The 12,426-nt window shown below is 44.4% G+C and overlaps 1 protein-coding gene across 1 annotated transcript in view; it reads right to left on the minus strand.

Moving 5' to 3' along the window:
• LOC115098908 (ephrin type-B receptor 1) overlaps positions 1-12,426 on the minus strand; it is a 639,343-nt gene that overhangs the window by 79,865 nt on the left and 547,052 nt on the right. Inside the window, exon 7 of the mRNA XM_029616009.1 lies at positions 10,229-10,391. Within this exon, the coding sequence (XP_029471869.1) occupies positions 10,229-10,391 (163 nt within the window). The remainder of the gene's footprint in view (positions 1-10,228; positions 10,392-12,426) is intronic.

A 12,426-nucleotide genomic window follows, 5' to 3' on the forward strand; every position in this document is an offset into this window, starting at 1 on the left:
ATTCAACCCAGCATTATCTGCACCACACAAACACCAATAAACAATGATTGCTTGCACAGAACCTCAAATTAGGTGGAAAATTAACACCTAAATATGCAATTTAAAAAACCTACAAATAGAAGCCCTAATTATATCATCACCAGATACCATCATCTTTCTGTCATTAGGTTGACGTGTCATGTGAGGTCTTTACAACTGGTCTGACCATTGCTATGTGTGCAGTACTGTGCTCCTACCCATCACTTCATCTAAACAGTAAAACACACGTAGCAAGGAAAGAGAGCCAAGAAATTGGATGTCATAAAACTGATACTTCCAGAAGCATAAGCCTAGCTTCAGGAAAAATTAAATGCTGCTCAGAGGGTTGACAGCGAGAAATTTACTGCGCAGACTTTTTATTCAGAATTCTGGCGTCAACTGAAGATCAATGTTTATCAAAATGCTGTAGAAGCCTTGGCTTCTGCTCCATCCACTATAAGGACTGGTTTAATGGCCAAGATGTCAAAACACATTGGTTACTGGATTCAATACATGCCTTTTACCTGGCTTGGAGCAATGATATGTCTGATTGTGCTAAAACGGCTGTTTATGCCAGCAACATACAGCAAGCACAAGCACAACTTTAGGATATAAAGGAGACATGGTGGGCCAGTAAAGCAACAGAGTTACAAGGGGCATCAGATAGACATGTTATGAAAAGATTTTATGAGGACGCAAAGACAGTTTTTGGGTCCCATGACTCCAGTGGTGCATCAGTTTGCTCAAAGGATTGATCTATTCTGATCATTGACTGCATCAAGATTTTAGAGCGCCGGGCAGAGTACTTTCATCCTATGCTCAACCAGACTTCCTCCTTTGATTACACTGTGCTTGATGAAATTCCTCAGTGGGCTGATGGAACAAATCTGGTATGCCCTCCTTTGCAGGGTGAAGTTGTGAAAGTCATTAAATACCTGTCATCTGGAAAAGCACTAGGAATATAGTCTGCCACCTTAAGTATTTAAATGTGGTGGTTACCAGCTGGCTCATCAAATAACTAAGCTTATTCTTCATATATGGTAAGAAGGCATGCCTCAAGACTTGAAAGACATTCTCATTATTCACATCTTCAAGTAAAGGTTATTGAGCATGTTGTGACAATCATCATGGTATTGCCTTACTGTCCATACTGGGCAAAATTCTGGTGCATGTCATTCTTGACAGGTTGTCAAAGCATGTGACAGCCAATTATATCATTCCTGAGAGCCAATGTGATTTTTTGACTGGTTGACGGAACCATGGATATATTTACAGCTAGACAGTTACAGGAGAAATGTCATGAGCAGCACCAAGACTTCTATGTAATATTTGTAGATCTAACAAAAGCCTTTGATTATATCAATAGGGATGGATTCTGGCAGGAAAATTATTTGGTCCTTTCAAAAAGGCATGATGGATTGTGTATTAAATGCAGATAAGAGATCAGAGAGTTTGTCTCCAATGGAATCAAACAGGGATGTGACTTCCTTCCATTGCTGTTTCATATTTATAAGGGATGGGCATTTGAGAGAAATGAAATAGGAAATGAGACAAAATTTCCTATTTCATTTCAAATCGTTTTCAAAATGGAACGAGTTAAATTCCAACAAAATTTCTTTGGAATCTCATTTTGTTTTGAAAACCTATTTAAAAAAAATAAAAGCTGCTGGCTGGGCCTAGTTGCTGGCTGGGCCTAGACCCCTGCTTTGGGTCTTGGCCTACTCCCTAGTGAGGGCCCAGCTGAGGCCCAGGCGCCAATACTCCCTAGTTGAGGGCCCAGCTGAGACTGGGCCCTCAACTAGGGAGTAGGCCAAGACCCAAAGCAGGGGTCCTGGCCTACGCCTGAGTGTGACTCCAGCGTCTCAGCCTAGGCCTAAACCCGAAACCTGAGCCTTGGTTAGATATAGGCCATGACCTGACAAACGGGCTACAGCCTATATCTGAGCATGATGCCGGGGTCTCAGTATAGGCCCTGGGCTGATGCCAGGGCCTAAGCCAAAACCCAAACAAAGACCCAGGCCCAGGAAATTTCTCGACGAGCCCCCCTTCCATAACAAATCCGATGCTATGTCCTGGCGCAGTCCCGATGTTGAGGCCTCAGCCCAGACCCAGCCCTGAATCCAGGATCCGGCCCAGAGGCCAAGTATTGGCGCCTGGGCCGCAGCCTAGCCCAGGACACGGGCCCGGTCTGACTCTGCAGCCCAGCCCAAAAGCCGGATCCCGATGCTGGGGCCTCAGCCTAGAACCCGGCACAGAGGCTAGGTCCCAACACCTGGGCTTTGGCCTAGGCCAGGCTCCACACTGAAGCCTGGCCCAGAGGCTGGCTCCTGACGCCTGGGCTATGACCTAGTCCAGGGACCAGGCCCAACAGTGTGGCTGGCTCAAAGGTCGGGTTCTGATGCCTAGGCCTCAGCCTAGGCCAGGGCCTAGGACCCAGGCCTGAAGCTATGGCCAAGCCCAGACCCAAACCTGGCCCGGAGGTCAGGACATGATGCCTGGCCCTCAGCCCAGGGTCAGACCCAAGCCCGGAGCCCAGGCCTCAGAGCTCATCTTCAGCGTCTTCTTTCTTTGGCTCTTCGCCAACTGACGATGTCCACTGGGGTTGTTGTGCTGGAGTTAATGAACTCCGGTGTATCCTCCCCAGCAGAGGTCACCAGGTCGCAGCATCAGGTTTGGTTTCAGACCCTGCATAGGGCCTGGGCCGAGGTTGTGGTGACCTACCATGGATTAGGCCAAAGCCTTGGCGTTACAAAGGCCTAGGCCACAGTAGGTCGCCATGACCTCGACCTAGGGCCCCATGCTAGACTGGGCTGGGGCGTAGGTCTCATCTGTGGATCCCCCCCCCCCCCCGCCCCCCGGACCAGATAAGTGGGATCCAGTGAGGATCCTGGCCCTAGCATTTTTCCAGGTGGGAGTGATGGTGGGAGGCATAGGAGGCCCTGAGAGGCCCCATTTCTTTTTTTTTCCAAGTTTTTTGGGGGATCAATGTTTATTTTGCGCTTTTTTTTTTTTTTTTTTAAACTAAAAAAAACAAAATAAATATTACACGAAATGACATTCATGGGGGGAATAACCCCCCCCCCATAAATGAAATAAAAAACAAAAGAACAATTTTCCCCATTCCCACCTCTTATATTTATTTCTAGCTGGTATTGCTCATTACCTTTAAAAACTTTAATCTGGGCATTCCTATCCAGTTTTGTACTAATGGTGTCAATTCCTCCTCAGACAGCTACCAGTCAGACTAAAGATACATACAACAGTGCATGGTCTTTTTGCAGAAAATTGCGCATTGGTGGCACACTCGCTGCATAAAATTCAATAGCTATTTCACTGTTTCATTTTATCCTCTTGGCATTTTGGACTGACTATAAGCCCTCCCAAAAAAACTAAAGTTATTCATCACTCTTTTCTAGCCTCATACATGCCAGAGACACTGGGTTACCAGCTGTTGATAAGTTCTCTTATCTTGACAGTTTCGTGTCTAACTCTGTTAAAATCATTGTTGATATTAATGACTCACTGTTGAAGGGAAACTGCATTTGGATGCTTAAGATGGTGCTTGTGGAATGAGCAGGTTGTGTGTGTGTGTGTGTGTGTGTGTGTGTGTGTGTATGACAAAGCTGGCAGTCTATCTTGCAGTTATCCTCACGCCTTTACTTTATGGATGCGAGTCCTGTACTGAAAACCATTGCCACATCCTGAAGCTTGATCAGCTTCTTCTATGCTGCCTCCACAGAACTGTCAACATCAGATATGAGGACAGAGTTCCTAACATCAAGGTACTTCATACATATGCAGTGTGACAGGCATTGAGGCAATGCTAGTAGCAGCTGAGTTTCAGTGGGCTGGCCATGTAATGCATATGTATGTAATGGACCCTTTGGGATCATTGCTAATAGTGGTCCTAGTTTAACTATCTTAGCTAGTTAGATAAGTGGGGAGGTACCATCGATAAGCAGCCCCTCCCTTTGAGGGTGCTGGAATGGCCATCCCCCTGTTTAAGGGTTTATAAGCAGATCTCTACAGAGAGACTGTGGGCAGTGCTTGTAGATTTTTTTAGTTTGATGGCAGTGAGGTGCATTGTTTGTGTGTTGGTTTATTCAATAAACATACACACAGTTAATGCAACTCCAACATTGCTCTAAGACTCCAACATTGCTCTAAGTTTCAACAGCAAGAAGAAATGTACCCCAAACCAAATAAGCCTGATACTTTCACTTTCAATGCATATCAAGCATAGCTCTCTGCTTCAACGGCAGGGGAGAAAGTCTGATACTTCACTTTCAACGCATAGCCAGCATAGCTCTCTGCTTCAATGGCAGAGGAGAAAGACTGATACTTCACTTTCAATGCATAGCCAGCGTAGCTCTCTGCTTCAATGGCAGAGGAGAAAGACTGATACTTCACTTTCAATGCATAGCCAGCGTAGCTCTCTGCTTCAACGACAGGGGAGAAAGACTGATACTTCACTTTCAATGCATATTCAGCATACGGTAGCTCTCTGCTTCAACGGCAGGGGAGAAAGACTGATACTTCACTTTCAACGCATAGCCAGCATAGCTCTCTGCTTCAATGGCAAAGGAGAAAGACTGATACTTCACTTTCAATGCATATCCAGCGTAGCTCTCTGCTTCAATGGCAGGGGAGAAAGACTGATCACTTTCAATGCATATCCAGCATAGCTCTCTGCTTCAACGGCAGGGGAGAAAGACTGATACTTCACTTTCAATGCATATCCAGTGTAGCTCTCTGCTTCAACGGCAGAGGAGAAAGTGATACTTCACTTTCATTGCATATCCAGCATAGCTCTCTGCTTCAACGGCAGGGGAGAAAGTCTGATACTTCACGCATATCCAGCATAGCTCTCTGCTTCAACGGCAGGGGAGAAAGACTGACACTTCACTTTCAATGCATATCCAGCATAGCTCTCTGCTTCAACGGCAGGGGGGGGAATGAAGAAAAGGAGATCTATATACAGACAACAACCAAGGATTGAATTACATACTCTGGGTAAACAAATAAGTATGGGTGTAGCTTGCTTATTGCGGTGATTACTACCCCTAACTAATTAAGCTATTTCGCTTAGATGCAGTTCCAACATGCTCTCTATATTAATGGCGGGGGTGGAAGGGAAATAGAACCAAAAGGTTACTAAGGGCCAAGAGTAACAGATAAGTATGAGAAAAAAAAAACTGCGAAAGCTTGCTGGGCAGACTGGATGGGCCGTTTGGTCTTCTTCTGCCGTCATTTCTATGTTTCTATATTTTTTTTTTAATGTTTTTTTTATGTTTTCAGGCCTATGTGGAGGATCTAGGCAAAACCTGCCTGGGGGATCCTAAGCAAGGTCAGGAGATAGTTCCTACCAGTCCACTAACTGGCTGGCTGGGGCTTTCCTCTGATTTACTCTCAGGATTTTTGCATTTTCATGAGAGGAGCCTTGTGAGACCCCTTGGTACCTCCTGGATCCAAGGTATGGGAACCCTGTGTCTGAAGGAAGACTCGGCCCTCTGTACCCTCAATGAGGAAAGAGGTTTGGTGGTGACCTGATGCAAGGGGCAAACTCCGGTGTTAACTTCATTTTTGGAGAAAGCTGATTTTGGTTTAAGACCAGGGAGGAAGAGCTCTGCTGCCCATCTTCCTGCCCCAAAAGGGGACATTGAGAACTGCACGTTCTGGAGAGGATCCCTCCCAACGGGGATTCAATAGAGAGAAAGAGACAGGAAAATATCACCTAACTGAGATTAAGAACCACATGAGACCTTTGAGGACACCCATATGGAGTCTCCACCCCTGGGAAGAGAAAGTATTTTGGGCTGTCCGTGCATTAGCCTGTTTTATATTTTTTTGCCAGTTTTGGAAGAGATTTTCTTGCCCAGCTGAGAATAATACCCTGCCCACTTGGGAACCTCACTTAACCAAGACTGGAGGATGAGAATTTCCCCTGTACTGGTGCAGAGAGATCCCATGCACAGATAGAAAGGAAGACTACAACTAAAAGAGCTTCTGTGGTGCTGAGTATTGAGTTAAATTTGCCATATTGTACCTGCTTTATCTCCAGTAAAATAATATATTTGTAGACACACAATCCATGGCTCTAGTGTATTTTTTTGACACTCACAGTGCACACAGTGGAGGAAACACACCCACCTGCCAGGGAAAGGAAAGTTACCAAATGTTACCCCTGTCATTTTCACAGTCTCTCCTTCCTGACCCTGGGGGAAGGAGAGACAGTGAAAGAGCGAGTCAGGAGTGGTCCCATTGGTGGTTAGTAGCCACTCAAAGATGTACAACACCCAAATTCCCAAAAGAGTTTTCCTTGAGCAGTTGGTAAATGGCAAAATGATTCTGAGGTAGACAGTTTGAGAAGCCACGTGATGGCTTGTGGACTGGAGACCTCTGACCTCTGCGCAGCAGACAGAACACAGTGGTCTCAGATTTTCTAGAAGGTGGTATATCACTTTGAATAAAATTGCATCTCATCGCTGACGGAGAAAACATCAGTGCTACAAAGCAACTGTGTATCCATCCAATGTTTTGTTGGAATGTGTTCGGTGCAGAAGACACTGCAAGTCAAGAATGAGCCTGTATTCACATAAAAAGCTTCATCGCTGACAACATCGATGGAGCAAGGCTCAAGGCCAGGACCTGGTTGCCACCTGGTAAATTAGTGCTAACATGCAGGGCTAAATACGTGGCATAAATATTTTTAATTCCCAGCTTTTGCTCTAGATTTGATACAACACCACCTATGGCCAAGTTTTGTAGTTCATTATATCAAACTAGCAGTACAAGGTTGTCATGTAGCTTCACGATTTTAGAGGGAGACTGAGCTGGTCCTGGTTTTTTTCTCATCGCAAGCATGAACTTGTAGTTTTACTGTGTTGACTAACAAGAACTACAAGTCCAAACACACAAGGGGTGAGAAAAAACAATGCTGGCTCAGCTTCTTCCTACAGACTACAGAGCCGTATAGCAAGTTGGTAACCCTACAATCAATCACTGTCCAACTTCAAGGAGTCGTTATCAATATAGTGTTCATTACAGCAGCTGAACGGTCTTACTGTCATAATCACATGGTCACATAGCTGATGACATCATTGGTTGTTTTTCCTGAATCAGTTTCACACAAAATACTATATCAGCTAGTAAGCAGTTTGCTTTCATCTGAGGCCTGGAGTTTGCTGACGTGACATGCTTATTATTTCTGAACTAAGTTTAATTTTAAAATCACATGGTGAGGGGCAGGGGAATTAAGAATAAGCTATTGAAAATATATATTTTTTATTTTAAATGACAGTTTTCTATCAATGTGTATCTTGCTGAGATCACCTGGTAGCTCAGCAGTAGCGCTGAGCACTGCAAAGCGAGAGACCTGGGTCTTGTCTCTGAAACCAGCCATGACGACACTGCTGCCAGACCCAGAAGTATACAAGTCCCAGCCTCTGGAGGGAGCTATCTATGGTCTGTGGCCCCGTGGCCCAGAACTGTCACTTCAATGTCTGGATTATACAGGTAGGGGAAGGGGGAGATCAATATTAGTGAAAGTACCTGGGGTGGGTGCAAATGAAGGGGTCTGGTGCTGTCAACCCAGCAGAAGCAACTTTCAGTTGAGCTGGAAGCCCAAAAGAACAGAAGGAAACAGCTGGATTCCCTCCCACTGCCCTCCCCCCCCCAGATTATCCTGCTTTTCTCTATTTTATCTTTAGTCTGTTAAAGGTTGGCTTGCAAACAGAAACATTTTCATTTTAAAGTTGTCACATTCACAAGATCTGAGTGAAGCAAAAATAATATGCTGCTGACTAACTAGAGAACAGCCTGATGAAAAAAAATATATATACATATGAAAGATCTTTCTGCTACAGTACTGCAGGCACATAACATGGTATTATTTCTTCTCTGATGGGTAATATCCATTCTGTTCTGCTGCAGTCCCCTCAACACTCAATGTTTATGGCTTGAGAAATGAAAGATTCAGGGTTGGCAGGCCCAGGGCAAAGAAAACTATGGTACTGTCCTCTAGTCTGCAGAAAATGAAAGAAGAAAGAAACGGAGAGGGTGGATAGAAAACAAAGGAATGAAACAGAGGTTGAGAGAAAGTACAGAGAGAAGTGGGCAGAAGAGGTAGAGAAATTATAAAAATATAGAAAACAGTCCAGCCAGTAAGAGGAATGGCTAGAGAGAGGACACATTTTAGGGAGAGTGAGCGGGTAGAATGAGAAAGAAAGAAGACAGAGCAGAGAACGAAAAATACAGAACGTAAACTAAGGGGAACCTGCTTCTCCCCCCCCCCCCCCCCCCGAAAAAAACAGTAAACAGGGGAGGTTGGAGAAAGAGCAGAGAAAGATGACAGGGAGAGAGTGATGATGAGAAACAGAAGGGTGATGTTACATGACAAAGGATTGTGGGAAAGAAGTAGGCAGAGAAAGGAAAAAATGCAGAGTGACAGCGAAAGGACGGAGCAAGAAAGAAAACCTCGTATGCATACGAACTGGAGGCTGGAGCTGAAGAAAGAGTGAGATCTGGCCACACACAAGCCAAAGTGGGAAGGAGATGCTTAGAAATAAGCACTTTTTCCTGACGTTGGGCAGACCTGGATTGGGCAGAGAGGTGATAAAATCGAACTGACTTGCTTTGTAAATAGGTACTGACCGACATGCAGAACCACTCAATCGAAAGCCATATGGACACACACACACACACACACACAGTTATTGTTCAGTCTACGGAGGCACTCATTCATAGGGGGCTCCCCTCCCTGTAATTATCAGTCTCACGACCGGTGCTGCATTTTGAGCTCTGCCAAGCGGAGACGGAAGCCCCGCAGATGCCCGAGCTGGGAAGCCCTCTCCATGCCAGTGTGGGAAGAACACTGCAACCACATGGGGTATCTCAGCAAGCACCTACACGCACCTCCTTCAAGTAAAGCCACATTACCCAATTCAATTAGATGCTTGGGAAAAAAAAAAAAAGAGAAGAGATTTAAAACAGATGACTGGTACAGCTGGTGATTAAGCCAGCATCCCCTTTAATCACCTAGCTCGGCACACATCGGCCCACCGGGAGGCGGTTTATGAAGAGACAAGTTTATTTAATCCAGTAACAGCATGAAGGTTTGTTTGTACAGAGCACGCAGGCCTCCTTGTTTTTTTCCCTATCTCACTTTTTCTTTTTATCTTTTGCTTTTCAGTTGCTTCCATTCCTTTTGCTCCCTTTTTTATTGCTCTCTCTCTCAATCTGTCACTCTATTTGTTTTTCTTTCTCCTTTTTTCTTTACCTCCTTCTCCTTCCCTTTCTTCCTCTCACTGCAGTATTCCCTTCCCTTTCATCTTCCCCTTTTCTTTTCCCTTTCACTCCCATTCACGTTTTAATCTCATTCTCTGTTTTCACGCTCTTGGTTAATTTCTTTATTTTATTTATTTAAGCCTTTTATATGCCATCGTTCCAAAAGTAGATCACAACGGTTTACAAAAATAGCAATGAATTACATTTTAGATAACAAATTTCAAAATGCATTAATATAAAAGTATGAAAAGGATATGAGAATAATGGAATTATGAATTACTACAATGGAGAATACTGCCCAAGCCATCAGCCATTGTCTCTCTCTCTCTCTCCAGCTCCCTTCCCTCTCCTGTTTCTTTCTTTCTTTCAGGCTCATGTACTGTTGTGTAAACGGGGCTCACAAATGGGATGGTGCGTGCGAAAATGCCAAACAGCGCAGGATGCTGCATTGATAGCACACAGTTTGGCAAGTTTGCAAGCGCTGTTTTTCTATTACGAGCCCATTCGCAACACATATGTACAATCGCTAACGAGCTGAGAAATCATGCTTTCCAGCTCATTACTGATTCCGCGTAAGTCACACCGCACATGGAAAATCGTGCAAATGGGCAATTTCCTGTGAATCTTAGTTACAGCCCACTTTGAGCACAGTGTTTGGAAGCAACTAACAAATGTTTAAATAAAAAAGTGTGTTTCTTTGCAAAAAAAAAAGGCAATGACTTCTCTTTTGCTTTTTGCTCAGAGGTTGCTGCGGGAACAATCTGCATATTATGCAAACAGATGACACTATGAGAAAAACATCTCACAGTAGCAGGCCATTCATGGAGGGCCTTGCACAGTCTCTGTCTCTATACCCTCCTATCCCCATTCTTTGCTGGTTTTGTTATATATTCTTCTAGCATTGCATTTAGTTTGTCAAACTTACCGTCCGTCAGAGTCTGGAAGCACATTTTGCCACTGTACTGGCCATAGCCGGCCACTGTTCTGGCCCGTACCTGTACCGCGTACACAATGCCAGGCCTCAGCCCATCAATCCTGGCTGTGTTAGTCTGGCTCTTGGCCATGGAAGAGTTGTATTCATGTTGGTCCTTCGAAGAGAAACAGAACACATAAAACATCAGCACAACTGTAAGCAACACGTTTCCTTACCAAACCACCTCTAAGACCATTCCTCAATGTTGATGGTTGCGTGGTTTGGGTCTAGTTAAACTGGACATGCCTTCCTAGGGCGGCAATCTTATTCATTTTCTTGAACAGCACATTAAAGGCAGCTATACAGTCATTTCTGTTTGCAGAGCAAAAAGTGTATTCTGAAATAAAGACCACACTAAATAAAAGATAACAGGTAGAAGGGAAGACCCTGTACCCATAGGACTATAAGCGCAGCAATGATCATTTCTCCTTGCCTGTTTGTAATCATGTCCTGCAGAAGATCATGTTGACCATTTCACTTGCCCCTGTCATTGCAGGGAAACCAGTATTGTCACTTGCCCTGAAAATAAGCTCAGACTATCCCTATGAGGAACACCCGAGCCATCCTAACCATAAGATCTCCATTTGGTATCTGCCACTGGTATCATCGGCTGGGCAAAAAAGGCGTGCAATGTGTTGTGCAAGATGAGTCTAGAGCCCAATATTACTGGCACGAGAAGGGACAGGAAAGCTTGTGACCGAACTTTCTTTTACCCCCTTCTCCTTAGATTTCATGTCGGTATCTAGGTGTGATTTTCAAACATGCGCATAGGAGACATACTTTTAGTCTGTTTAAAGCTCTCTCACCTCACTCTTTTTCAATATGATTTTCAGTACTGACTCATCTGTGGCCTTCAGCTTTCACCCTGAGTTGTTTTTTGGTTTTTTTTTTTTCATCCCCTCTCCACCCAGAAGTCCACTCCAGACTTCAGGATGCAGCTTTTTAAGTACTACTCTGAAGTTGTTCTTTGGCTGCTAGGAATGCAGTAAAGTTTTCTTTTTTATTTAACGATAAACTAACTTTTTTTTTTGTTTTCTGGCAAATGTTCAGTCAGGAAGATGCTTTCACCAGAACGGATGCTGGGGTTGCCCCAAGGAAGAGCTGGGAATGCTGTTCATAAAGCTTCTGAAATTCTGTTCTGATGTTCTTTCAGTAGAAACCACCATACGGGATAGTAAAAAACTTCAAACAGAATACAAGCTTGGATGCTTAAGAGTTCTAGATTGTAAAATATAACATATAAAGACCGGAGGTGCTGGCATGGAACACACTGGAAGTGTATTCTTCTAGCACAATTAGTGATATTTGAAAGCGCTGATGAGGGAAATGTGAAAGTTAAATGAGAAGCAGGTCTTCATCCTTGACACGGATTACATTAGAAGAATGTACATTTAGGGCAGAGTAAAAAGGTCTAATTTTTCATGCAGACTAGAGAACTGTCCCTCAGAACGAAGGGACTGCTCTAGTCTTGTGACTGCCAGGCCATATTTGAGAAGTGTTAACAGTTCTCGATTACGGTGTAGAGACAACATCAAGCTGTGTTCTTCCTGCTCATGTCACCATCAATCTATTGCTCTGTGCTGACAAAGTAAGCGAGACAAATGCAGCTGAATGCTCCTAAAGCATTTTTCACTCTGTGTCATAACTGAGGGAGTTTGAAAAAGGCGATTTTATCTGGTAAACCGAACAAATGCGCACATTATCCAACCTACTGAGTCTGAAGGGTGACTTTGTGATTTTTCATACAGAAAGGTGAAATATCTGAATAATGGACTCGTTTTGGTATCTGTGAGCGCAGCACCTTTGACTGCATGAAGAGAAATGATTCACTGCAGACGTACGCGTCTGCTGCACACATGCAGCATAGGTTCCACTTCTAGCATACACGCGCAGTGCACACGCCGTTCTGTATGGCGTGCAATGTGGCACAGGGGCACAACTAACTTAAAAATGCACGCGAATCCCAAGATACCTTGGGCACTGATTTTAGGGAGGAATAAAAATACCGATAGCACTTCAAACTGTTGGGGGCAGCACAAGCCGAGCCTGCCCCTGAGGTAAGGAGGGAAATAGTTGCCACTACTGCAGTGACTCCTGCCAGCTGAGAGAGCAGTAACAGGGGTCACAGGCAGACGAGACCTCCTTTCAGC

This window comes from Rhinatrema bivittatum, chromosome 9, assembly GCF_901001135.1.
Source record: "Rhinatrema bivittatum chromosome 9, aRhiBiv1.1, whole genome shotgun sequence".
Lineage (NCBI taxonomy): Eukaryota > Metazoa > Chordata > Amphibia > Gymnophiona > Rhinatrematidae > Rhinatrema > Rhinatrema bivittatum.